The 24,113-nt window shown below is 35.3% G+C and overlaps 1 protein-coding gene across 6 annotated transcripts in view; it reads left to right on the forward strand.

Annotated features, from left to right (window-relative positions):
- The window catches only part of cfdp1 (chromatin remodeling protein CFDP1), a 66,941-nt gene that overhangs the window by 10,106 nt on the left and 32,722 nt on the right, over positions 1 to 24,113 (forward strand). Inside the window, exon 6 of one of the 6 annotated variants that reach the window (XM_087292456.1) lies at positions 1,724 to 4,194. Within the exon in view, the coding sequence (XP_087148582.1) occupies positions 1,724 to 1,739 (16 nt within the window). The 3' untranslated portion in view covers positions 1,740 to 4,194. 6 annotated transcript variants of the gene reach the window in all.

The following is a 24,113-nucleotide window of genomic DNA, read 5'->3' on the forward strand; positions in this document are numbered from 1 at the left end:
TCTTAAAATAATACACACATAAGTTTGCTTCAAGGATTCTCAGATCCATTCTCAGATCCATGTAGAGGAGTGAATCATGCATAAAATGTTATAAACAAACTACAAGTATAGAGTAATGCAACAAAGCAAAGATAAAAGTGAAATAAACAGTGCATGCATTAGGATTTTATTTATGTAAATTAAAAAAATACACTGGAAAAGTCAACTTAACATTGCGTATCTATGCGATGTGTCTATTGCGGATGCACACATTGCGAATATCATTGCTGAAACGATATATTGTGCAGCCATACTTCAAACATATAAGGCTTCGGAAAACAAATGAGGATATTTTAATGAAACGTGAAAAATTTTATGTTCCTCCTATTTGAAGTTCAAAATTCCTGTGCTTCAAATTGTTTGTGCAGAAATGTAAAAAAAATTGCATTGTTTGATGAAAGGATTCACATTTGTGACCCTGTATCATCAGTTAGTAGTGTCCATTTTTTGAAATTGAGATTTATACTTAATTTGAAAGCTGTGAACATAAGCTTTCTGTTGATGTATGTTTTGTAATAGGACAGTCTTTGGCTGAAATACAACTTTTTAAAATCTGGAATCTGAGAGTTCCAAAAAAAAATCTACATCTATATTACTAATCAGAGATGGAGATTTATTATTTTTACAGTAGAAAATATCTTCATAGACAATGATCATGGCTTAATATTCTGATTTTTTTTTTTGGCATTAAAAATAAAAATCTATAGTTTTGACCCATGGAATGTATTTTTGGCTGTTTTTAAAACATACATGAGCTACATAAGGATGGTTTTGTGGTACAGAGTCGCATATGCTGTATGAATAGCTTTTTTATATCATTACACACCCCATGTTTTCTTACAGTTGACATTTCTATTTTTAGGAGTGAAATCCCATCAGATTATTAAATAATAATAATAATAGAAATAATAACAAAGTTCCATGCATTACGTATAGTAAGTGAGAATGAGATATACTAATTCTATTAAAATTAGCTATCCTATACACTGCAAAAAAAGCTTTTCTCACTTAGATTTTTGTCTGGTTTCTAGTCCAATTATCGTAAAAGTTTTAAATCAAGATGCATTTTCTAGACAAGCAAATCAAGTTTTTCCCTAAAACAAGCCAAATAATCTGGGGTAAGCAAAATAATCTTATGTTGAAAGGAAAAACAAGACTATTTTGCTGACCCTATTGGCAGATTATTATATATATTTTTATTCAAAAATCTAAGAAAAGCATTTTTTTGCAGTGTACTGTTCAAATTAGTTCAGTCATACAAATTAGCTCAGTCATTAAGAATAGTTACTATCAGCCGAGGAGATCTTGGAAAAAGTCATACATTCTTTTATCACATCTCGCCTAGACTATTGGTCTCCCTCAATCTTCATTGGCACGGTTACAGTTTGTTCAAAATGCGGCAGCTAGAATTTTAACTCCTATTTCATCAGTTTTAGCTTCCCTTCATTGGCTTCCTGTTCATTTTAGAATTTAGTTCAAGATTTTGGGGCGACTCACAGCAAGAAAGTCGCTGGTTCGAGCCTCGGCTGGGTCAGATGGCATTTCTGTGTGGAGTAACCTCCGCATGGTCCGGTTTCTCCCACAGTCCAAAGACATGTGGTATAGGTGAATTGGGTAAGCTAAAACTGACTGTAGTGTGTGTGTGTGTGTGTGTGTGTGTGTGTGTGTGTGTGTGTGTGTGTAGGGATGTTTTCCAGTGATGGGTTGCGGCTGGAAGGGCATCCTCTGTGTAAAACATATGCTGGATAAGTTGGCGGTTCAGTGCGCTGTGGCGAGCCCAGATTAATGAAGGGACCAAGCCAAAAAGGAAAGAATGAACTTCAAGATTTTACTTACTGTTTTTAAAGCACTGAACGGGCAAGCACCTTCTTATATTTCTGAATATATCTTAATTTACATTTAACTCCTCAGTCTCTTAGGGCGACCAATAAAGTTGTACTATAAATTCTTCAGTCACAACTTAAACTGAGAGATGGAGTCTTTGCAGTCGCTGCTCCACATATGTGGAACCAGCTGCCACTGGACATTATGAGTGCTTCTTCACTCACTATTTTTAAGTCCGGACTTGCACATTTTTTTTCTATTGCCTTCCCAGACTTTCAATTATTATTGTGCATTGTTGTCACTATTATTTTTATTGATACTTTTATTGTTATTTTACACTGTTTTAGAATGTGTGTTTTGATTTTGTTCAGCACTTTGGTCAGTGCCAAACTGAAGTTAAATGGGCTTTATAAATAAACTTTACTTACTTACTAACTAAATTAAAATTTTATTTTCTTAAATGTTTGCAGTTATATCCAGCTTAATTTCTTAAAACAAAAGTCCTTAAATAATAAAATCCCAACCTTTGCTTGGTAGGTTGAGGTTAAATTTAGGCTAATTGATACTTTTAACTGAGCATAATTCGATATGTTTAGAAAACATGTATTTATAATTTAACCATAGGATTTAAGCTATTACAAAATTTGTTTATAGTGTGGAGATTATTGTTTGGACATTATTAATTAAGCCTGTATGTCATAGTCATCTTCCACATTTTTAAAAAAAATTGATTTTGTTGAAGCACCATAATCATCGACTCCTAGCACTGATAAAATGCAGATATCAGGTCAAGACTGAGTAACAGCAAATGCTTGATATTAAATCATCCCTATTTATGCGGGAACAAATCCTAATTTAAGCCTGTTCATTATATAAAGTGATCATGTCTCTTCAGAAGACTTGGATTAATCCATTCATTTTTTTATTGTTTTGATCTCTTTATGATCGTTTTGAAGCGTCAATGTTTAAGTGGATTTAAATGGAGGAAGACGGTTTGTTCCGCTGTGGCAGCCCCAGATTAATAAAGGGAATAAGCCAAAAAGAAAATGAATGAATGAATAAATGGAGGACCAAATCACTGTATGCATGATGAAGATGAAAAACATGATGGCATCATTTCCATTATAGGTTGATTTGACCCTTTAAACAATGTAGGGTTCTTGCCCTCAGTCTTCGCTGCTCCTTACATAAGATTATTTAGGACAGACACTCTTGTCCGTCCTCTGAGACTGTGAATGTTTGCTGAACAGGAAGTCGTATTTTTCCCGCCGCAGGATATACAGTACAGGGCGTTGGTTTGCACAGCAGGAAAGCGACTTGAACCCCACCTCTCTCATCCTTTATCATCCAAACGACTGTCATTTAATGTCCATGCTAAAAATACCCTACGTTCAGTCTGCCTCTGCTAAACTCTCCGTGTCTGGCTTTGATTTTGATGGCTTCTCTAAATGCTTGGATATTATTTCTTTGTCTTTAAATCAGCCTTCTTCATATTCCAGTGGCTGTTTTGCTTCAGCACAGCAGGGTTCAAGCTTAAACTCTGCACAGAAGGAGCCTAAACACAAAGGGTACCTGTCTCCAATATTCACTGGCTTCCTTTCTCTTCCTTTAAGCCTCTTTTGTGTGATTTGAGGTTAGAGGGCTTGAGTCAGCACTGTGGCTCACACACACACACACACACACACACACACACACACACAGTGGCTCTCTGTTTCTTTACTTAACAGTGTCATACTGCGCCTCATTGCAGAACTGCTGACGATGGTAATACACACACTTCTTCCTTCTGCGTTTTTGTCCTCTTTCCATACAGACAGATCTTACTTTGTTACTTCCCTGTAGGTTGATGAAGAGATGGAGTAAATATGGAAAATGGTAACAGTTTATGGGAAGTGTTAACATTGTTTAATGCAGTATGTGTCACAAAGCAACATTTTCTTGGAGCATTGGTTGTTTTAGTTTTACGCTTATAAATGTATGATATTGCTGATTTTGTGAAGTGATGAAATATATTAGTATACAGTGCTGTTCAAAATTATTAAATAAGTGAACACGTATTCAGTATAGATGCATTTATTTAATTAAATTTGTTAATTACTTGTATTGTTGCAATGGATCTGAGCAAAAGAAGCACATTAGATTTAGAATAATTTCTGAAGGATCCCATGACAACCATTAAGGCTGTTTAAAATTCTGTTTGCTATAGACTTAGACTTAGACTTAGACTTAGACTTAGAAAACTTTATTTATCCCGCAGGAAATTGCTTATGTAATGACTGCCATAACACACAGAACACAGAAACACAAAACCACAAGACAAAATAAATAAATTAAGTAAGTGAAATAAGTCACATAAATCCAACCAATCTATAAAAGAAAACAGCCACAATACATAAGTATACAAACTATTATATAAGATATTACACTTAAAAGAATCAGTGGTAACTAATACTAATAAGTCATATATCAAGTAATGAAAATAATATTAACCAAAACTAATATTACACATAAAACAATTACACATACAATAATTCAAGTAGTAAAGTCAAAGATATCATACTTTTTCAATTGTATTTAAAAAGTGTTATTCTAGATTATTCTGAATGTTAAATAATCTTACTTTTTTTCTGCAGTTTGCAGTCTAAGCATGAACTTGAGACTTCTTTTAAAAACATAAAAAATTCTGACCCTAAACATTTGAACAGTAACATGTGCAGAGAACAGTTTTAACATTTAATGATTTCTGTTCAACTGTTTTTTCCGAAAAGTAACTCCCTTGATTTATACTTCTGCGTCAAGCGCACAAGTATGGTCTGGTGCAGCCTTCGCGCAGTCACATAGCCTCGTCATGGCTGACACAGACGCTGACATGCACCTCTTCTAAAATGTAACTACATGTCGCAGCGATGCAAAGTGCAAGCTCTTTGTTGCAGTAACGAGCGTGGACTGAGCCTCGAGCTAGATGGAGCGAATTTTTACAAGCGTTGGGTTCTAAGAAGGAGCTCCAGATGAACACTTTTGTTTTGTGTTTACCTTATGGTTAAAGTTGTTGCACGTCCACCGGTTCCCACTGCTGAATGAGCGAATTTTAGCTACTTCTACTACATTAAGGGATCATTTACTTGGCGCAGAAGTATAAATCAGCCTTAATTTGTTAATAAATTTACTTTTTACTGCACCCCCCCTCCACCCCCAATACAAAAGTAAACTAACATTTATCTTTAAGTTTATCATTATATGTGCATAATTAGGGCTGACACGGTGGCGCAGTACAGTAGGTAGTGCTGTTGCCTCACAGCAAGAAGGTCGCTGGTTCGAACCATGACTGAATCAGTTGGCATTTCTTTGTGGAGTTTGCATGTTCTCCCTGAGTGGGTTTCCTCCGGGTGCTCCGGTTTCCCCCACTAGTCCAAAGACATGCAGCACAGGTGAAAGCTAAAAATTCTCCATTGTGTATGTGTTTGAATGAGAGTGTATGGGTGTTTCCCAGTTACGGGTTGCAGCTGGAAAGGCATCCGCTGCGTGAAACAAATGCTGGATCAGTTGGTGGTTCATTCTGCTGTGGCGACCCCAGGTTAATAAAGGAAGTAAGCCGAAAAGAAAATGAATGTGTATAATTAATTGATAAAAAATGTTATGCTCAGAATTTTATTAAAAAAGCAATTTCTGTGCAGTGGCCTTGATCTTTATATATATATATATATATATATATATATATATATATATATATATATATATATATATATATATATATATATATATATATATTAACATACTTTAAAATAACATATTTTAACATATTTTAACAAACATTTTAATATACAATTTTAACGTAATTTGTTTTCAAAACCATCCTCGCTTACATTGATATTGTATTAAATTATTTGTTATTATTTGTTCAGCTGTTTGTTGATAAATAAGGCCCAGTGGATGCCAAATACATTTGAAAAAGTTAAAGTACACTGACACTGAAGCATCTTTGAAATGTTATTGTACAGCACTTCAGTTTCTTTATCCATCTGTTGCTTCACCCAGCAGCCCTGAGTGTGTATTTTAAAATGAACACTTACCAAGTGCCAAATAAAAATAAAAATTGGATCTGGCAAGTTAATCAAACTAATTTCCACACCATTTTACTGGTAACTTAATTTTGAACTGTAACATTACGAGGTTTGTTTGAATTGTAACGTAATAGTACAACCTATTTTTTCTCAGTGAAACATTTTCTCTGCTGTGCCCCCTCCTAATATCGGCACCCTTGGTAAATTTAAAGAAAGGTTATTGTTTAGACGTTTAACCATTTTTTCAAAATATGAAAATAATCTCTGCTCTCATTAAAAACAAAACAAACACAGCACAGTTTTATCACGTAACAAAAATCTTCTAAACAAAGGTGCGCTACAGTTGTCGTAACTGATTAATCGTTGAATTGAACATATGACCAAAACATATTCCTGGGAATATTCCCATTGATATTTGACATATTTTAGTACACCTGGGTGACTGTGCAGGAAATTGTTCAACAAATTTTTCAAGTTGTTCAACCTTTTTCCACATGGCTTTAAATATGAGGTAACACATCAGACAAACTCAGTCATTCATCACAATTGGTCAAACCAAAGAATAGAGCTGTGATTGGAGGAAAATGGTTATTGAGCTTCACAAAATGGGAAGTGACTAAAAAAAAAATAGCAGATTTACTTACACTTATTTCTATCATCAGGACAGTAATTAGGAACTTCCAGACAACTGGACATATTGTGAATCAAATGGAATACGGGGTGTCTTTCTAGGAGGATGGTTAAGGTGACCAAAGAATCAAAGTTAAAGAATTGCAGAAGTTAGTTTGTTTTGTGGTCAGAAAGTCACCAGCATCACCACAAACAGTTCTGAAGGATTTCACGAAAAAAAAAAAAAAAAAAAAAATATATATATATATATATATATATATATATAAAAGTATTTTTAGTTAGTTTTTTCAATAAAGGTTGCCAATATTAGTTGAGTCACTGTAGTTTATTTATCATTCTTTCCAGAGCTCCATTCAGTGATTATAAAATAATAAAAAATGCCAATAAAGTTTTATGGTTAGTAAAAAAAAATATCAAAGGTTAATTTTCTCAGAAATTTAAATTATGCCATCAATCACTCAGCCTCATGTCGTTGCAAACCTCTGAGACCTTTGTTTGTTGTTAGATGATATTTATGAAGATATTTAGATGAAATCACAGATGAAGATATTTAGGTGAAATCTGAGGGCTTCCTCATCCTTCATATACAGCATTGTTATAGAGACTTTTAAAGTCCAAAAAGGTCAAATTTTAAGTACCAAAACAATCCTTAAAACAGACCATATGCCTTCAGTGGTTCAATAGGAATATCAAGCTATGAAAATACCCTTTTGTGCGCACAAAACAGAAATAATTGTTTTATTTAAGAGTTGCTTCTCCTCTGTGTTAGTATAGGATGCATGTTCACGAGGGCAATGTGCTTTTTATGCAACTCACACTTGGTGGGCTGCTGATGTATTTTGAAAAAAGGTCTGTGACTTGAAAGTTGAGAAATCGCATGTGGGCTTCCAGGGTATTCATCAGTTCACAGTGCTCATGAATGGATAAAATATACTGAAACTGAGGAAAAGAACTGTTGAATAAAGTTGTTTTGTTACTGATTGAACCACTGAAGCCATATGGTCCTGTCTTAGTATCTTTTATTAGTACTTTGGCTTTACTTCCAGCCTCTGGTGTCTAGACTGTAGTTCTGCACAAGAAGTTTGTCCAGAGGAGAAATGGTCGTACCCAACTGAGCCCGGGTTCTCTCGAGGTTTTTTTTTTTTTTTACCTTCATTTTGGTCAATTGGTGAACTTTGTTTCTCACAGCTGTCGCCACTGACTTGCATGGTTTGGGAAATTTTTTTTTAAATTAAATCACACTGAACTGAACTAAGCTGAACTTCAACTCTGAAAATTGGACTGACACAGTTTCAGTTTACTATAATCATCTATGTCAAGCTGCTTTTGACACAATCTGCTTTGTAAAAGAGCTATAGAAATCAAAATGAATTGAATTGAATTTCTAGACCTTGAACATCTTGGGACCATTACTGTCTATGGAGCACAAGAAATCTCTCGGATTTCATCTACATATCTTAATTTGTGTTCTGAAGATGAACAAAGGTCTTTGGAGTTGGAACGACATGAGGATGAGTAATTATTAACAGAATTGTGATTTTTGGGTGAATATCTCTTTAAGATCTGAGCATTTTCTTTATTCGTCTGTCATTTGCAGGCAAAGTTAAGGCTGGTTTAAACTTCTGCGTTAATTACACACGGATGGTTTGACATAGCCTTTGCATGGTTACAAAACCTTACGCCATCTCTGTCATGTCACAATGACATGTAATGCAAGCGCTAGGATTGGTCAGCTTCGTAGGATTGACAAGTGTCAAGTTCCAAATAGATACTTTTTGTTTTGTGTTTACTGTACTTTCAAATTAAAGTTTAAGTGCCACTACAGCCACTTGTACTGTAAAGTAGCATTACAGGTATATGTGTAAACAAATTGTCCAAGAAGAAACTTGAAACAGAGAAACATATGACAGACTTGAACCCCACAGCTAACTAGCGGTTTGTAAGTATTGTTATGCACAAGGTGCGTTGTGATATGGTGGTCACTCAATAATTCAGCCTTTAATTTTGCATTGAGTAAGTCGGCATGAACTTGTGAATCCAATGTATGTGTGTATGGCACAAACTGATGTAACTTCACTGCAGGTTCAAGTGTAGAGCAGCATGGTTTAATTCTGTCTCGTCTAAGTGCTATCGATCACAGAAGCAGCCAGATTTACTGATGCTTGTTCTGAGCTCCAGCGATGCCTGATTGATTGCCTAGTGTCTCTGTGGTCTTATCACACAACTTGACTGATGCTGAGGATGAGCTCCTAAACACAAAGTCAAATATGTACTTACAGGACAGTGGTCATTTTATCAAAGCTTTTTGTATTTACATGCATTTTTAAGTGCCGGTTATGCCACACACACTTGTAAAGAATTCTGCCCTCTGCTTCCTGTTTCTGTTCCACTTGGTTTCCCGTCAGCTTGCTGTACATGAGTGAGTAACATCATACAGTGGTTCTGGGAAACCTGTGTGAATGTCCACTTAAACTAATGATTTCCACATGCGCCAGTTAAAGTTAGGCCTTTCTAATTATAGAGCTTCAACTCTTGGGCACTAAAAATAGGGCCTAGCTCGCCATTATTATACAGTCACACACCTCGCTCAAGACTGGGCCATATCGTGTGTCCGTGTTTGTGTGTATGTGTGTCTAATTAATTTGAAGCATTCCTTTGATTGGTGTTATTCGGTGTTATTTGGTGTTATGTTAAATGGTGTTTATGTAATTGAAACATATGAATGTTTTATTAAATATTTAAGAAATAGTAATAGAATAATTTATTAAATTTAAAATATTAAACTATAAGTAGGCTATTTGACAGCAGACTAACCTTTTCCTAAATTATGATGATGTTTGTTTTTTAAAACTTAAAGTAGTCAGTAGAAGTAGTCATTCCATAACTTGTTTATTTATAAATAAAAATTTCAAATGCAATTCTATATGAAAGTATAATTAAGTTGCCAATTACTAAATCAGTATCTTACAGTGTAAACAAAATACAAACTAATTTTATTATTATTTTTATTATTATTATTTTATGTGATTATAATCTGTTGTAATCATAATCAGCTTAAATAAAAATATATATTTTAAAATTTGTAAATCTAAATGTTAAATATCTTTATTGTCTTTTATGAAATATTTCTTCATTATAATATTCTAAAGTTCTCAATTCCTAATTGCCAGTTCATTGTCTCAATTTTAACAACAACAACAACAACAACAATAATAACAATAATAACAATAATAATATTTCCTTACATTTATATAGCGCTTTTCTGGAGTCTCAAAGAGACTGCACAGCAGATGATTGGTGGAGAGGAGACAGAGTGATGAAGCTAATTATGATATGGAGGTGGCCACTATGGACAGAGGCCAGTGGGCAAATTTGACCAGAATGCCGGGGTTAACTCCTACTCTTTTTCGAAGGACATTCTGGGATTTTTAATGACCACAGAGAGTCAGGGCCTCCTCCAAAAGACGGTGCTTATTAAGCAGTATAGTATCCTCGTCATTATACTGGGGTGTTAGAACCCACACAAACCCAGGTTGAGGGCCCCCTGCTGGTCCCACTAACACCACTTCCTGCAGCATCATGCTTTCCCATGTGGTCTACCATCCAGGTACTGACCTTGCACAGCCCTGTTTAGCTTCAGTTGGCTACCATGTGAGATTTGCAGAGAGCTAGCTGCTGGCTAGTTTCATAGTTTGTGTAGTTTCCTTCATGAGGAAATAACTTGTTCTTGATTACATCATAGGCAATTAAAAAGGCAGAGATGTGTGTATGTTCACCAAAAGAAAAACCTGTGTTGTTTTGTGATTAGCAGTAATACTGATGCCGGTACAAACTATAGCGTGTAGCTGCATCCAAATGCATTACATTGTGATTACGGCAACAGATATGCTGTGCTTTCTAATTCTCAGTCTTTCTTTCTTTATTCTTGTGAGTATTTATGAGTAATTTCTTACTCTGTTTAAATGCCAGTGAGTAAAACTCTGCTGTTTTATAGCAATCCACTCAGTACAGTGAGTTTATTTCTGCTATTTTAATTCTTTTATGTCGTGTCTCTGGTGTGCCGTTTTGACACTTTAGTTTAGTGTCTTGCTCAGGGGCACAGTGGTGATGCTCATAATGCCGTCTATAGGACCCGTACTGGTAACATTTCAATTTCCAGCCTAGAGCTATTCCACATTACCAAAAATCTAATCTACAACTCCTCATCATTGTAACTTGCTCCAACAAAAAGATTTGTAAACTGGTGTTTGAGGATCCGCAAAGTCATTTTTGCTGTAGTGTGTCAGTAGGAAATATCAGTGTATATTTCCAAACGTACATGTTGTCATTCACTGTAATCCAGTGAGATTTTTGCCACAGCAGGCAGTGCTCCACACTGAGATCTGATCTCACCATCAACATGAAGAAAAAGAACTAACTGAGACAGACTAAATAGAGAAGTACTATTGCAACATCTCTAAGAAATTTCAAGAAACCTTTTTTTGTTGTTGTTATTATTATTATGATGATGATTAATGGCATATAAATATTTACTAATGTAAACTGATATTTCTTACTGAATTTCTTACAGTTTCATGTAATTTCGGGTGTTTAATTTTTAATGAGTCAACTTTAACTGCAGTTCGGCAGTTTCACTTTTATTCAGGAATATTTCATGCATGCCCCCTGTGACAAACGAGATATTGTATGTGAGTTTGAATTGCTGGAAGAGTGTTGTTTCAATGTAATTTGATACCGCACAGCATATGGGAAAACAACTTTGGATTTCACAATGCAGATTTCTGTGGTCCTTCACTGACTCGGTAGGTGCAGAGAATAGTGTCAAACCAAGTGTGAAGACTATCCTTTCGCTAAACACTGCGAAAAGTCCAACATGACAGGAATTGTTTGATTAAGGTGTTTACTTGTCTGTACTGTACTTCAATAATGCGACTAAAATCAGCACACCTCACATGTCTTCATCTGATTTCTGTTTAGTTCGATTATGACCTTAATCAGATTAAATAAAAAAAAAAATCAGTTTACATGGTAGATTATTGGTGTCAATGGTCATGATCTGTGGTCAGTGTTACGTAACTTTAAAGTATTAAGTCAGCCAAAAATCAAATGTTTCAAACCTTTGTTTTCTTTGGAACACAAATAAATTTTTTTATGAAATACGAGAGCTTCATGATCCTCCATACACAGCAGTGGTCTAGAAAAAGGGTGCCCAAACTTTTTTGTATGAAGAGCCAAAATTAAATATCATTGAGGGTCGTGGGCTAAAGATAAATTTACCAAACTATATTACATTAAAGTTTCCATGGGTAATTTCCTAATTTATTTAATAATATTTCAAAATAAATAGAAATTGAACTGAATTTAATTGAAACATTTAATTGCAGTTAACTTTAACAATAAAACAAACAAACAAAGGGTTACATTAAATTTGAATTGACAATCTTGAAACCATCCCCATCCTTCTCCCTCTCTTCTCAGATGGGATGGCGGGCCAAATCAAAGTTTAATATGGGCCAACTTTGGCCTGTGGGCCATAGTTTGGGCATCTCTGGTCAAGAATTATTCAAAGTCCTCAAAAGGAACCAAAAGTTTCACATGCTTACTTTTGAACCATGGAAAACCTCCCAACACCAACCAACCAACCACATTCTGATTTATAACGACAATTAAAGGTGTCTTTATTTATTTTTGCATATTAACTTCTTTAAAGCCCTTGTGACCATGTACATAGTTTTAATCAAACCATTGTTCTAATTAGATCCAAGAAAGGTAACCCAATACAAGAAAAATATTCTCTAGAAAATAGTACTATATGTACATAAAACAAAAAGCTAAAACCATTGTCTGAAAATGTGGTATTTGATTATTGTATTCGAAAGATTCAATAAACGTGAATCTTTATAGGGCTGTGCAATATTGAAGAAAAAATACGATATGCAAAAGCATGCCAAATAATTTGATAGTGAATTTAAAATAATATTATAACCAACATATTTTCCAATGATTTTATGTTAACTTATAAAAGCGACAGCCTTGTTTTACTGTTGGATAAAACAAATAAGACATTGAAGCAAAAATAAATCAAATAAATATCACCACCAATTTGCTCCACTGGTTGACAAGTTTTATCAATCTGAAAACATCAAGAACTATCAAAGACACTTGAAACGGATTTACTTCTTTGCTCTCTTATTGCTTTCTTATACTGTTGGTCACAGTATTTCAGCAGCCATACTGAAATTATTATAGGTTTTTTAACCAAAAAAGTAGCCTGTCCAGTCTGCTTGGTTTCAGAGATATGTGTGACGTGGAAATACAAAAAAAGTCTTTTAGAGGGTGTGCTAATTGTATAATTGTAGGCACACAAAGATACAAATAAATAGCTTATTAACTGCAAACCATTGGGATGTGTGCTGTAAAGACCATTTTGAGGGAAGTAAACAATAACAGTGGTCCTAACCTATTTCTTGTATTACTTTTTTAATTTCCATAATTTCCAAGAATCTCAAAATGTCCACATATTGATAAATAATGTTATGTTTTAAAGTTAAGATATGATTAAATTGCCTCTTCTTGTTACAGTTACGAAATTGTTTGACAACAAGCAGGAAATGTTCATGGGCCAGTGATTTAGCCACATTGAAATGGTCATACAAATTTCCAATAATTCAACAATTTCAATATATTGCGCACCTCTACATTTTTATATATAAAAATGGATCGCTTCCTTTATATTTTAATAAAGACGTCTTCGAAAGTGAGCCATCATATTTTAGGCTCCTGGGAATCAAAAAGCTCGAATGCCCTTCTTTAACTATCTGAGATAATGACTAGCTCAGCGTGAAGTTCAAACTAACAATCTTCCTGTTACTTTATCCACTTCACCAGTCCATCTACCTACCTATAATGAGGTCACAGTGAGCAGAGAGAAGCTTGTTCTGGCTCTAAATGGAAAAGGGTAGCTTCATGATTTCATTAGCAGACCTCAAATGACCTGTTCCCTGCCTCCTCACAGCCGGACATCATGTCAGCCGGTCCTCATGCTGTAACGAATGCATGTTAACTGAAGTGAGGGTTCGATATGACGCCTCCCTCACCGCCGGACACTGCAGCGTGCTTCGTCTCCCAGCTAATGCTTCTGACAAATCCAGGCCACTCTTCACTCCCTTGGCATCTAAAAATGTGCCGTGGCCCGAAAGAGAGCGTGCCACACACTTCCCTCTATGTCAGTGTGTGTGCTCCTGCCAAAACAGATGCAGATCTTCCCTAGTGGCTCCATGTTAAACAAGCAATCACAGAAAGGCATTGTCTCTCGGGTGGTGGTGAATATGTGGCAACAAACTGCAGTCGCACCTGACGAGACTGATGATGGTTATTGAGAACATTTTAATATTTCCATCAACCTTTGTGATGACCTATAATCAAGCTTCAGCTCTAAATGCAGAATCATTCATGAAATATTAAGAGTGCTTGCTACATTATTCCAGAGCTTAACTGAGCTTAAAGAGTTTAGTTTATCTCCATAATTACGTTACATATTTAATAAGTGTTTTTTTTGTCTTTTTAAATAAAAAATATCTAAAATATTAATAATAACTAAAAATAATTCCTTACATTTATGTAGCGCTTTTCTAGACACTCAAAACGCTTTTACACATTTTTTAGCCAGGATGCTCTTTTTCGAAGGACATCCTGATATTTTTAAGGACCACAGAGAGTCAGGACCTCGATTTAACGTCTTGTCTAAAAGACGGCGCTCACTGAGCTGTCTAGTGTCCCCATCAATATACTGGGGCGTTAGTACCCACACAGACCACAGGTTGAGCGCCCCCTGCTGGCCTCACTAACACCATTTCCAGCAGCAACCTAGCTTTCATATGTGGTCTTCCAACCAGTTACTGACCTGCTTAGCTTCAGTGGGCAACCATGTGAGAGTTGCAGAGAGCTAGCTGCTGGATAATGTGAAGTATGGTCTATGATACTTAAACCAGTTGATAGTTGTGCTTTGTAACTAATATTTTCATTCAACCCAAGCTTAGTATAGTTAACGAAAATAAATGAAAAAACGAAAACTAAAATTGAAACAAGATTTTCATTAACTGAAATAATAATAAAAACGAGAAAAATAGAGCTAATTGAAACTGAATTGTGTACATACAAAAACTAAACTCCACTAACTAAAATTATAGTAAAAATGTCATTCGTTTTTGTCTTTGTAAATGTATTTAATACATACTGCAAGCCTTTTAGAAGTAAATCTGTTTACTTCACGCTGCCAGGTGTTTGATCCATACGGCACCTCAGAGCCTGTAATCCTGATGCCATTGGCCAGATCAAGCCGATCCTCCTCTAGTGATCCTCACTGTTGCTCCCACGACAAAAACAATGACAGTAGCATGGTGACAACATTCAATGGGTTTTATTTCTGTATTAGTGATCGCGATCAGGAACTAATTGTTCTTTTTCACCGGATCTTCTAAGTGAACCTTTTGAAAAAGTTCACCAAATCCAACTGAATGATTTGAAACAATTCGCGTTCCAGTTACTTTAAGCACTTACCCACAAACAACTTACTTTTTACATGCCTGATACCCCCTTCTGACTCGAAATAAACCAATATATATAGTTATTCAGTTTTTAGAACAGTACACTGAGATCAGATTTGAGAAACGGTAACCCGATAATACAGCGCATATGTGAACCGAACACAAACATTAAATGACAGCCTTCTGTGTGACTGAACTAAAAAGTCGAAAAGTCGTGATGGAATTTCAATAAGTGGATCATGCTTCAGTTTGGTTGCAAAACATTATTGGAAGAAACTTTTCAGATCATGGAGATGTTTTAACAGACTGAAATGAGGATTTCCTACTATATTTTTGGAATGTGGATAGCAAACGTGGGAGGATTGTCACGAAAGATCCGGTCTTCCCATTACTACTGTGCATTTATCCTCAGAAGCAGCCTTGCACACATGTTGTACTGCTGTCTTGTGGACTGTTGTATTTGAATTTGAGGATGGGTAGATGGTAGCGGTAGATGTAGAATGTAGCCTATATTTAGTAGAATTTTTATTATGCAATATTTATTCTGATGATTTTGAATCTTGCACCAAACAAATATCTTAATTTACAAAAAACACCAAACAAAAAACTAAAACTGTAACTAATAAAAAACTAAATCAAAACTAAGCAATTTCAAAATATAAAAACTAATTAAAACTGAATTTGAAAACTAAGAGTCAAAATAAAATAAAAACTAAAACCAATAAAAAACGGTGTGCTTTTTGCTAGTGTATGAGCTTGTACTGTACATGATTTTCTTTTCCCATCGGGAGAAACTACAAGCTCTCAATAATTTTTTAACTTCTCAAAAAAGTTTGGGAGCTGTCGGCTTGAATTCGTGAGGTGTGTGCAGTTGAACGAGCTGGCATTTCGATCAGTCTGAAGTCGACCAATCAGGATGACAAACCTACTGAACAGCAAGAGCGCTATGATGTGTCATGCATGATACAGTTGTCAGAGATTATAGTTTACAGCGGCCAAGGCTATAATTCACTTTATAATTCACACACACAGGGTGACCTAGGCGCACTGGTTTCCCAATGCTAAAAAATAACCTCTACTTTATCTCTACTTGTATCAATGATATGAGAGAGAGGAGGCTCTGGAAACAATGTTTTCCTCTATCCATGGCATGGAATTTCGTGTGATTGCTTCAGTATTCGCAGGGTCATAAACGGGGCTGGATGATTAATTGAAAAGCAATCAAAATTGATATTCAGAAATAGAGCTGCACGATTCTGGCTAAAATGAGATCCACGATTTTGCGATTCTACGGCAATAATAATATCAGGCCTATGTATAGGAGGTCTACTGTTGGTTATAATGCAAAATTTTGAATAGACTGAATGGTGGATTTTAAATAAATATACTAGAAAATGAGTTTTAATGCACTGTAAAGTGTTGACAGCTATTCATAATTCTGAAGTTAAATTATTATGTTTAAGACATGCTTGTCATTTGTCATTGACAACATTATTAGACCGTTTTTTTCAATTGGTAAAATGAGACATTTGCCATTTTCAGATTTCCTTTTGCATTATATTCAACAATATATAGGCTAGAGTAGTTTTACTGAGTGAACATTTATTTTTTAAGCTTTTTGTGTGCGCTATGAAAAAAAAAACATATTAAATGCTTGTCGTAATCATAACTTTGAAATGTGATATAATAATTTAAATGATGTGCGTGCTTTCGTTTTTAGTTTTACTGCCGAATGTGCTCCTGTTCATGAGGAAAAAAAAACATACATGCAAATAATACTTCCCGTGCGGCTCCTAAACGATCACTCTATGCAACAAACTAAATGTTATTTACAACTTTATTACCAATTATTCACAGCCTATGCAGGTTCTGTTCAATGATGTCATCAGTAGCTATGTTCCTATCCAAAAATGTGAATTAACTTTATGCGCAAAACTGGATTATCAAGTAAATAATGTGTAAATAAAGCAGCATTTCTATCAAAGCGAACCAAATCGTCACTTCCTTATTATTATCTGGTGCCAAATATCAACAGTAAAAACTGAATTTGCTGCGGTAGGAGAAGCTGCGTGGACACCTCATTACACCTCGCTTTTTTTAGAAAGTAAAAGTGCATTTGGTGTGATCCGCTGCTTATTCTTCTGAGTCAAATGCATGGGTATGGTCTGCTGCAGACACATTTACACATTTGCACTGCATTGACGATGATTGGAAGCTGTGCCTTGAGATTGCATATTTTCTATTACAATAAAATTATTATTTACATTATTATATTTATTAACAGAAGATGCAAGAAATGCACTGTTTAAAATATTATTTACAGGATATAAAAGAGTTTTTTTTAATTTAGAAGAGATACTGCTTATTTTCAACTTTTAATATGAAAACCATTGAAAATAATACATATTGTTTACAAAAGTGCAAGATATTCATTTGGGACTGTTCGTTTTAGTCAATGTGTGTTTTAATTTCAGTTGTTTAACGTTGATTAATTATCATAGATAGCAGATTGTGTATGTAGTCTGTGTTTTCCTTCAATTATTTTAAAATCAAGTAATGCACCTTTCATTTAAAAATCTTTGACTTGTAATATGTGATCATATTACCCGTTCAAAACTTGTCAGTGAACTATGAAAAAAAAAGTTCATTAATCATAATCAGGTCAAAATGTCCAGACCTAGTCATAAAATCACTCACTCATGACATGTGCATGGACATACAATAATCCAACCAGCAGCATTTGCACCATGTACAACCCCGCCTTAAGACATTTGTCTGATGTTTATTCAAACCTTTTTATTTCCTTCAAGCGTTTAAACAGTGCAGTGACCTAAAATCAAGCTTCAGCTCTGAATGCATAATCGCATATGAAATATTAAGAGTGTTTGCTTGAATATCCAAAGCGGCTCTCAACATTTTTCTGGGGTTGAAATTTTGAAATTCACCGCAGAGTCTTTTAAAATGTCAAATCATCCCTTGCTGTTTAGAAGCTGCTTCCCTACTGTTTCTCTGCGGTTCCAGAGAGCTCCATCAACCTCCATTCAGCCTGTCAATGAGACACAACTAGACCACTTCATCCCTCGTCAGGCCTCATCTTCAAACACCACGGTTTGAGACGGCTCCTCTTGTTTATTGCAGGAAGTGTATTTCCGTCCTTGCTGACGTGCAGCTGCGGAGTCTCAATAGTCTGAACGCTTAGGGGAACGTTGGGTGATGCTCTCCTCTCCAAAACTGTGGGAACAGATGGGGAAAGTCAGTTTGGGGGCCACTCCAAATACCCCTTCCACATTTCACTGCCCCTGCCGGTCTCCCTTGAAATACAAAGAGAGACCCTTTCAGGAAGGAAATTAGCCTTGTTAGATGGAAAATGGCTGGAAGTGATTATAGTAACTTGCTCTTATCGGTTATGCAGATATAATGAGACCATAATTACCTACGGAAAGCTTTACGGATTTGTGAAACTACCAAACTGGCCTCTTTGCAGAGTATGTTAATATGTGAGTGGAATGAGGATTGGAAGAGTGCGTGAGCAAGGAGAGAAATGGAGAGCAGGGAGCAGGCGGTGGAGGCTCTGAAGATGGAAAATGTACTGACAGCTTGGAACTGGGACTCCTGTAAGGTGAACAAAGTGTGACAGCCTTGTGTTCATGGGGCAAAGACAGACGAGTGATGGATACATGCACATACCGCATACTCAGTGCTGACTTCATCATTCTTTATTCTTTTATAAGTGCTGTGCATTCTAACAGATTGTCCTCAGCCCTTTCCATGTCTGAATTAGCATGTTCTTGATCTGCCAATCTCTTGTCTGATTTACTGTAGAGAATGGGGGACAAGCTATTATGTGAACTAGGGAAAGTTGTTTCAAGAGACTGGGTTGGTACTGTAAAAGTTTTGAGAAATGGATAATTTAGGATCAAACTAAACTTAATGTTTGTCGGGTTAGTACTATTTAAATTTTGTAGAGGCTCTTTTTTCTGTTTGTTTCTTTGAGGCAAAACTTTGTATCTCTTATTATGAGTGCTTTTGTGACTTGGGCTGGGCTATAAAATCGAAATCTGTATTTTTTGACCTAACACCATTGTCAATATTGAAAATAAAAAAAGTTTGGTTTGTAATTTCAGTATGAAGCGCAATAGTTTTATTAAAACGTGGCTGCTGAGCGTGTGCCTTGGAAGCATTGCCAATAAGCTTATTGTGTCAGTTTGTCATTTCCAATGGAGGTGCGCGTGCGACCTGAACAACGCGCACAGGGGAGCAACAGGCACATGGTAAATATTTTCCAGCCGCACCTAGTTAAAAACATAATTTTTCCAAATGCCTTGAGCACTAAAACTAACCAATCTGCTTCACACTTTGTATGGCACATACACATTTCTTTAATAACGGCAGACTAATTACCTCTGACAAACACAAAGCACGCGCTTATCACTTCAGGAATAACATCACGCCAGCCACTAGCACCTCATCTGATAAGTTTTTTTATTTTTTGCAAGGGGTAATGTAGTCATTCAACTTCACAATTAGTAATGTTGCAAGTATGTACAGTTTTTGAACAATGACGGCTGGTTCCTTAACTTGAAAGCTCAGATCTGATTATCATAATTTGTTGAGGATTTTGAGGATTACTGTATCATTATTATTCACACCTTACAGTTCTTGATCTACCTTTACCATTGCACACACTTTGTAACGTTTTATTTATCATGTTTAAGAGTCTCTTTAACAGTTATGTTTATCTTATCATAAAGAGATGAGATATTTTGTTTAAATATTTTTGTTTTTGACCATCAAAACTATTTGCCTTAGAAATGTTGGTAAATTTAAAATAAAGTGGTTAAGAAACAAAAATCCAAATATTCCTAAATGTATTGTTAAAAATATTTAATAATTATGTATATTTGATAAAATTAAATATGATATCGTGACAGCTTGTTTTACAATAACGCTTAGCCCTAATTGTGACATTTTACATAATTTTCCCCAAATCATTCTACAACTGTAATTAGAGATTGTGCTGTTTTTTAGTTTTTCATGCTAGTGTTGTATTTATTTTTGTAAGTTTTTTTTTTATTACTCTGATTTTTTTTTTAATAATTATTTTTTAGGGGTTTTCACATTTATTGTGATAGGACAGTGGTGTTGTAGAGACAGGAAAGTATTGGGAGCAGAGATAGGAGAAGGGTCGGCAAAGGACCTCGAGCCGGGAATCAAACTAGGGTCACCGTGAGCACCTCAGTGCCATGTGTCGACGCACTAACCACAAGGCTATTGGTGCTGACATCTCTACATGATTGTTTCCCTATTTTCTGTAATTTCTGTAATGTTTTAGGATAAAATCAGCTTTCCATTTTATTAGTATTTAATGAACAGGTTTAGATAAATTTGTATAAATATTTGGATCTATGCTTTCATGTTGTTGACACTACATTTTGACCCTACCTTCCGAATGTTGCAGCAGAAATCAAGACTCATCAGACCAGGCAACGTTTCTCCAATCTATTGTCCAATTTTGGTGAGCCTGTGCGAATTGTAGCCTCAGTTCCCTGTTCTTATCTGACAAGAGTGGCACCCGGTGTGGTCTTCTGCTGCTGTAGCCCATCTTCCTTAAGGTTGGATGTGTTGTGTGTTCAGAGATACTCTTCTGCATACCTCGGTTGTAACAAGAGGTTATTTGAGTTATTGTTGCCTTTCGAACCAGTCTGGCCATTCTCCTCTGACCTCTGGCATCAACAAGGCATTTGCACCCACAGAACTGCTGCTCACTGGATATTTTTTCTAAAGACAGACATCTTAAAAAGACATCTACTCAATTCGTTAAAATATTTTTTGACAAAGGAAGTATGATTATTTTGAATGTGTGTGTTTCAGAGTACATCAAGCTGTGTGTGTCAGAGAAAGAGTAGGCGCTGACATGGGCTTCAGATTAGAGCTCATTGATATTCACCAGTGTTCTAAATATGGTAAAATCTGAGCTTTTCATTTTAGGGTTAATATCTGTAGTTATAAATAAGCATGGAAAACTAATTCTGGAATATTTTTAAATAGCTTAAGCCTCATGCTTCTCATGTATGTATAAATATCAGAGAACAGTTTAACTTACTGAATCAATGCACTGTTTGACACATTATTGTAAACAATACATTTTGCACATCTCTAATAGACTCTAACTGCCTAGCAACCACTTTGAACATTTTAGCAACCACAAAGTAATGTCCTGGCAACCACCCAGAACACCTGCTAGAATCATGGAATCAGGTTTTGGCATGGTCCTTGCATTCACAGTTCTTGTCTATCGCTTGTCTATGTCTAACTATAATAGTCCTCCTGTTACCTGCTGGGCAATGTGAGATAATAACATGATTATATCCCCAAGCACTGCAAACACTGATAATTCTGCTTCAGGATTGTGTGAGACTTCGGATGACTTTACTGGTTAAGCCACTGCCATCTCTTGTCGCTGGGTTTGTTTGTATCTCCAGGATGCATTTCCTGCATTCCAGTCTTTCAGACTCTGCTCCACATCTTGACTAGCACACACACATGCACAAATATACACTGATATGCTCAGACTGACAGAATATAAAGGTCTTTTTCCAAAAGCTCAAGGTCAGGCTTGTGTGCACACATAAAAGTCACGCACTCCTAGAGAAGCTCCAAAAGGACACACTGCACATATGTTTTTCAGACAGTTTCCCCAGCAACTATTGAACAAGTGAAAACAAACCCGTCTGTGTGTGTTCGAGATGTAAGGATTTATCTCTTCACATGTCTCCTTGCATCTTTCTCCTGCAGAGCTCAGTTGAATTCACAGTTGGGCTCAACACTTTGTCCATCTGTGCTGAAAATATCTGCACTGCTACTTTATATGAGAATTGGAAGAGAGAAGAACTGGTTCCACTCGGGTTCACGTTTTAACTTGGATTTAATTTCGTGTTGTATACAGCATTTGTGGGTTTTAAGTTTGCTACTAGAATTTTTACATTAAACAGCATATTTAATTGCAATGACAAAATAAACTTTATACATTAAATAACCTATTTAATTGCAATATACTGTGCATCCAAAAAGTATTCAAGCTGAAAATGATGCATAACTTAAAATACACATCTATAAATACATATTTGTTTAACGCAGTAAGCATATTACAAAAAAATATATTATTAAATATTCATGTTTAAAAAAAGTTTTAATATTTTTTATTTTCAAAGAGACAGAACTTTTAGTTCTTAAATATGTATAAAGGTTTAAACGCATGCAAGGCCAACCCAATGTTTTGCTCTCCATCTAGCCTGTCTGGTGCTAGTAAACAAACACCTGTGATCGGTTCATGAGATCAGCCAGTTTGGCGAGTATACAGATCGAGTCGTAAAATGTGATTATCAGCTTATACCGATCTCTGGCTGATACCTATCGATCGGAGCATCCCTAAATAGCATATGTAATTGCAATGAAATACAAGTACTCAAACACAATCTTTTTTTATTTAGTTCAAATGGGGGATATGCACAGCTAATGTTTTTCACCCAACGATAAACTTCCGGTGAAAGCTTTTTGTAACTATTTTCAATTTCATAAAGTTCCTTTTACAGGTTTGATGTTGTAATATAATTACAATAGATTTAGTTAAATAGACTTCAGCATTCATATAGTTTTTCAAGCGTAAACGAGATGACTGACAGTGTAACTGCTAGCACAGGCAGGATCAGCAGGTGAGCGCATAAACTCCATTGAAAATACTGGGGTAAAATAAACTGTCATTTATACATACGACATGACGGTGTTGAGATAGAATTTAATGCAGTGCTTCTTGTCTGATCTGAGACCCACTTCATATATCTCTTTATTACATACATATCACTTCGGATATCTATCATGCAGTGAAGATCACAGATTTTTAAAGAAATCAGACCTTAAACATAGCAATTTAATAATGGCGAGACCGTTTACTGGAAGCACTGGGGCTGGCTGGCTGAAATTAAAAGTCTGTGTGCACATATCCCATTTTACAATATTAAATAGTAGCTAGCAGCTTTTTTTACAGTTAATATTTTTATTACAGTTAAAAATACAGATTTACAGCAAGAATTTATTGTTAAATATGGTAGAGGATTTTTAAATTTTCAGTAAACTGTCGTACTCCAATAATTCTTACAATGTTAAGGTCTTTGCACACTGTCCAAAGTCAAAAATGTTTGTATGTATTTTTTCGTATTCAAATGCAAAAATTTGGCCACTCAACAACTCCAATATGTAATAATTAATCCGTTGCAGAAAAAGTGAAACATTTTGGAGTTAATTCAAGCAGTGATGTTTATTTCTCGTCTCTCTTAAAAAAATAAAAAATGTTCCTTTAATTCACTTTACAGAGAGAAAGGAAAGTTCACCTCCATCAAAGAGCTGCATGGGATTATTACAAAATGCAAAGTTTATTTCAGGAAATAAGTGGAATTTTGATACTTTGCTTTTGATACTAAGGGCACACACTCAGACACACAAACCTAACAGTGGCATACAATAGACTACAACAGTGATTCTCAACCATCCACCACATTCTTCACGCAGTCTTTATTTGTTTGTTGTTTGGCATTCTGGAGTTTGGCTTTCACTTGTACAGTGGCTCTAAACTATCAAAACACCTCTTAAAAGGCTTTTTTTTTTCAATCCAAATTTTTTTTAAGACAGACGAAAGTTTCTGTGTATAGTAAGGAAATGTATTGATCACCAGATAACATATTTCTATTGTAGCATTTTAAAATATTTTGTACATTTTATTAACTGTTAAAATCACAGCCATTTAAACGAGCAAAAAAAAACTTTGATCTGTAAATCTGGGGTAGATTTAATTATTGTAAAATGATCATTAATTTGGACAAGTTGTAAAGCATGTCACATTTTAATCAAATCTTTATTAAGCTTGATAAACATTGTCACATTAATCTGCTTTAGTTGCCTTGGGTCTTCTAAGCAGCAAAGTTAATGCAGAAAATTGCAGGACAATGCAGAGGATATA

This window comes from Danio rerio, chromosome 18, assembly GCF_052040795.2.
Source record: "Danio rerio strain M-AB ecotype USA chromosome 18, GRCz13ab, whole genome shotgun sequence".
NCBI lineage: Eukaryota > Metazoa > Chordata > Actinopteri > Cypriniformes > Danionidae > Danio > Danio rerio.